This window comes from Gossypium arboreum, chromosome 5 (genome assembly GCF_025698485.1).
Source record: "Gossypium arboreum isolate Shixiya-1 chromosome 5, ASM2569848v2, whole genome shotgun sequence".
Classification (NCBI taxonomy): Eukaryota; Viridiplantae; Streptophyta; class Magnoliopsida; order Malvales; family Malvaceae; genus Gossypium; species Gossypium arboreum.
The window spans coordinates 51,053,162-51,058,216 of record NC_069074.1 but is presented as its reverse complement, the minus strand read 5'-3'; the positions used below and the strand labels follow the sequence as shown (position 1 = coordinate 51,058,216).

General features: G+C 31.4%; 1 protein-coding gene across 1 annotated transcript; it reads left to right on the top strand.

Annotated features, from left to right (window-relative positions):
* Window positions 1–2,838: 2,838 nt before the first annotated feature.
* On the top strand, window positions 2,839–4,219 carry LOC108450706 (xyloglucan endotransglucosylase/hydrolase protein 22-like). The gene is made up of 3 exons (XM_017748442.2): window positions 2,839–3,245; window positions 3,343–3,536; window positions 3,625–4,219. The coding sequence occupies exons 1-3, from the start codon at window positions 2,967–2,969 to the stop codon at window positions 4,028–4,030; spliced, it is 879 nt and encodes a 292-aa protein (XP_017603931.1). The 5' UTR covers window positions 2,839–2,966; the 3' UTR covers window positions 4,031–4,219.
* The last annotated feature ends 836 nt before the right edge of the window (window positions 4,220–5,055 follow it).

Sequence of the window (5,055 nt, the reverse complement as noted above, 5' to 3'; positions counted from 1 at the left end):
ATTAGAATCGGGTGTGAGGAACATCGATCGAACTACCGGTGAAAGGTGTGTGTGTTTTCCCAAGTGAATCGGTAGTGATCGTCTGTAGGATTAAGGCAACACGGTCTCTCACACAAGCGTATAAACCACAAGGCCACAACTCTTCCACACGGCTTGCCACACAATCATGTCTTTCCTGTAGGGTAATTTTAGCATTTGACACACGGTCACAATCTTTTACACAGCCTAGCCACACGATTGTATAACTCTCCCACACAGTCACGATACCCTCACACGGCCTGTCCACACGGCCGTGTGACTCCTGTTTTACAGTTTTGCCCAAAAATTTATGATATCTGCAGTTCAGTCTCTGTATGTTCCCTAAATTATTTTTAGAGTTCTTATTCGGTCAATTAACTCCCTAATATTATGTTTATTCTGGAATCTGTGATTTAGTGACTAATGTGTTATTATACATTGTATGATAAGTGAATATTGCATGCCTACTGTCAATGTGATACTGATAAACTACTGTCAATATTGCTACCGCCCTACTGAGTACATATTATGCATGGCATTGTCAATGTTGAGTTGAATACATGTTAAGTATGTCCACTGCCAGTGTTGAACTAATTACATGTTAAGCATATATACTGTTTTTGTATTGTTCTGTTGCAAAACATGTCATATTACATTGCATGGGGTGGAATGATATGTACAGAAGAAGAGTGGCAGTTCATCTGCAAATATGCTACGCATCCCCAGCCCAGTGGCAGTTTTTATCTGCAAATATATTGTACATCCACAACCCAATGATAGTTTATATTTGCAAATTAGTGGTTGTTAATCCACAACTCGGTGTATAAAGATGATTGAATTCAGGGGAACTCCCAATGTGGTGTGTAGTGGAATTAGGTAGGATTTTTCTATTGATATACTGCAATTGCAATGCCATTCATAAACTTGTGCATACAAAACTGTGAATGCTAAAATATTGTAGTGATGCATTGATCTATAAAACTGTTACTGAAACATGCTATACGAATGTGATTGTTCTAAAGAGCTGTTATTTTGCATGCTTTATCTACTATTTTGCATTGATTTTTCTTATGATTGGACTCACACTGAGCTTCTTAAGTTCACTCCCCCTTTTATTCTCATCTTTACAAATAACCCAACAGGTTGGTTTGGATTGTATTTTTATTCAAATAAAGTATTTTTTGATTCATTATTATCAATTTCTGCTATTCAAAAACTGCATTATTTTATTTAAACTGTGGCATAAGACTTAGGTTTTTTAGTTTATTTGCCATGCATAACATTTATTTTGATTCTAGAATTGTTGAAATATGGAAATTGATTTAATCTTGCATGAAATCTAGTTTTCATTAAATGTATGTTGAATATCACTTTTTCGCTGCTTTACCAAATCAATAGATTTTGAAAATAATGTACGTCTTTTGCTAAGAAAACTATAAAAATCCATCATTTTTTAAGATAGTATCTTTGAGTAAAAAAAAAAAAAGAAGATAAGACGCTGTGTTTTTCTTCAAAAAATAAACATAAGTTTTTAGATGATTGTTTCGTAAACTCCAACAGCCTTAATGGGTCATTCTAGTGGTTAATGTAATCTCCCAAATTCGGTCTTAACGTCTAGGCCAAGTTAGGGAGGTTACACCTCACCACTTAACTATTCAATTATTTTGCATCAATCTATTTATAATTTTTTATACATTTACAAATTTCTATTGCTTTGTGTTCCACTCTCATAACTTACTAGTAAACAAATATCTATTAAAAAACTAAATGAAAATTTTAATTAATCTACTACAATGAAAAAATATGGAGAAAAATATTAATAAGAAGTTAAAATTTACTATAAAACTATTTAGCCTTATTTTAAAAAATAAGATACTAGAGTATGAAAATTTTGAATCATCAATTAGGTACTAAAATTATTATTTTAGAAAAAATTTTAAATTTTAACTTTTTATATAATTTTAGAATTTTTAAAAATATAAATTTTAAATTTTTATAAATATTTTAAATTTTAAAATTTATTTTAAATTTTTGAAAATTATTTTGAATTTTGTTTTGTAATTTTTGAGTGAGAGAACAATTCACTTATTTTCAAAGTTTATAGAAACCAAAAGGTATTTACACTAATCTATTATTTGAATTATTCAAGTTATTTGAATTGTGAAATTCAACTCGACTAGAACTCAAAACTTGAATCGAGTTATTCGATTTGAGTCAAATAACTCGAATAACTCAATTCAAAAAACTCAAAATTTAAATTTTTTAAAAATTTTTTTAAATTAAATTGAATTTTGTTCATCCTACTTACCATTATTTTACCTTCGGATAACCGCCATTTGACTGACATTTTGCCTCCAGTGAACTCACTGGCTTTAATTTCACAGTTATACCGCTGCTTTTATATTGCTATTGTTGGGTTGAGGGGTTGAATAAAGTAAACACTCACATATTTTTTTTTTATATAATTGGGGGAAGAGGAGATGAAGTGCTAAAACATGGAGAGAAGAGAGGTTCTGTGAAAATTCATTGGTTTTCTTTAATATTGTAAAATGAAACTAAAAATATATAACATGTAAAAATATATAACATGTTTTTCCAGTTACAAGAGTGAAAGAAAAAAATTCATTGGGTCGGTCACCTATAAGAAGTTGAGCCGGTGTTGCGTAATTGTGTCCTGTTAATCCTGTTAATGGCAAACCTGGCGACAACGACAAGTAGCCCAAACAAGTTCACTTTCCAATAAAGCCAAGCCGCGTGATACCATGAACCGCGTTTTGGATGGGTCGTGTTTGTTAGTATATTATTTTTAACAACTGTCTACAACCAAACTGAAGGGAGCTTACTGAGCTTCTTCCTCTACCCTTTTCTTCACTAGTATAAATAAAATGCCAAGCTCTACATTCCTCTCCATCTCATATTCTCTGCTGTGAGAAAAATCAAAAGACAAAATGGGTTATTCAAGTTCTTCCAAGTTTCCCTTGCTTATGCCTCTTATGGTTGCCTGTCTTATTATGGCAGCATCTGGTAGCAACTTCCACAATGATTTTGACATCACATGGGGAGATGGGCGTGGTAAGATTGCCAGCAATGGCGAGGTTCTCACTCTCTCCCTCGATAAACAATCTGGTTCTGGTTTCCAATCCAAGAATGAGTATCTTTTTGGCAAGATTGATATGCAGCTCAAGCTTGTCCCGGGAAACTCTGCTGGCACTGTCACTGCATACTATGTAAGTTATTTGCTTAGTTTTCCACTCATTTTTACCGAGACACAATAGATGACATTGGCAATGGCTTATAATATGATGGTGCTATGTGTATCTGCAGTTATCATCAAAAGGATCAACGTGGGATGAAATTGATTTTGAGTTCCTTGGAAATCTAAGTGGTGACCCTTATATTCTACACACAAATGTGTTCAGTCAAGGAAAAGGCAACAGAGAACAACAATTCTACCTCTGGTTTGACCCAACTACAGATTTCCATACTTATTCCATCCTATGGAATCCACAACGCATCATGTGAGTGTTCTTAAAACAAACCCACTTGCCTTTTTTTCGTTTTCGAATTGATTGAATTGACATAGTTTCGGATATTGCTCTTTGCCAGCTTCTCCGTGGATGATACACCCATTAGAGAGTTCAAAAACATGGAGTCGATTGGTGTCCCATTTCCCAAGAACCAGCCCATGAGAATTTACTCCAGCTTGTGGAATGCTGATGACTGGGCCACAAGGGGTGGTCTGCTTAAGACCGACTGGACCCAAGCTCCTTTCACTGCCTCGTACAGGAACTTCAATGCCGATGCTTGTGTGTGGTCCAATGGAGCTTCTTCCTGCAAATCAAATGCCCCATCTTCTTCTACATCAACAAACAATGCATGGTTCTCTCAAGAGATGGATTCAGCAAAGATGCAAAGGCTACAGTGGGTGCAGCAGAATTATATGATCTACAATTACTGCACTGACGCCAAGAGATTTCCTCAAGGTCTACCTCCAGAGTGCAAGATGTCTTAAGGACTAGAAGAGAAAATTACAGATGGTATTATGTTCGTCTTAGAGATCATCAATATTCAATATTCTTTCAATTTTTATTTTTATTTTTTGCTTTTTTTTTCTTAAAACCAAGTAGTGATTCTTTTTCATCTTTGAGAATTCTCATTGCTTTGTACGTGATACATGCTTAATTTAATTCCCCTTTCAAAATTGAGGTCCTCGATCTGTTTCGTTTCTAGCTTATAAAATAGAAACTAAAGTAATTCTTTTAGGCTAATATATTAAAGAACTCCTTAAACTACTATTTTACTTTTAAATAAGCCTTTATACTATTTTTGTAGTTAAATATATCTTAACATGTGATTTTTACTCATAAAATCCCTTGATTTTAATACTAAAATAAAAATATTTTGAATTTTATCCTCTTTCTTAATTTTTGTTGATATAATAGAATTATATATACACTTTAACATCGACATAAAATTTAAATGACTAATTACAATTTTTAAAAGAGTAATTATGCATGTTATATGTATAAACACTTTAAAAATTAATATTTTATTTTATTTTATTTAATAAATTATTCTCATTAAATTCACATTAACATGCAAATTATTTTAAAATTTAAAATATTTTTCTTTAATATTAAAATCAAGGCTTTCATGAATAAATTAGACTTATTTAAACAAAATGTTATAGTTTAAGGGCTTTTTGTATATTAGCTATTTATTTAGTAGCCTTTATTTGTGTCAACTTGTCTTTTTTTTAGTTAATTTTGATTCTTAACTTTTTAAAAGAGTTATATTTGATCATTAACCTATCAAAAAGAATCAAATTATTATTTAATAAAAATATTGAGTAAAATGTTAAATTTTTAAACATAGTAGCTCAAATGACAATCCACATATACTTCATCTTCATAGTAATTTTTTATTTTTATAATTTTTTATTTTATTTTTTGTATTTTTAATAATTTGTATTTTTAAATTATAATTTTTAAAAATTTTGAGGTGATGATACAATATAATCTCGAATGACATGTTATC

What these genes read in the sequence shown, in the direction of transcription:
- LOC108450706 (XM_017748442.2), top strand. Translation starts at nt 2,967, where the DNA reads ATGGGTTATTCAAGTTCTTCCAAGTTTCCCTTGCTTATGCCTCTTATG. An exon ending in GCACTGTCACTGCATACTAT is followed by an intron (nt 3,246 to 3,342) that starts GTAAGTTATTTG and finishes GTGTATCTGCAG; the next exon opens with TTATCATCAAAAGGATCAAC. An exon ending in TGGAATCCACAACGCATCAT is followed by an intron (nt 3,537 to 3,624) that starts GTGAGTGTTCTT and finishes GCTCTTTGCCAG; the next exon opens with CTTCTCCGTGGATGATACAC.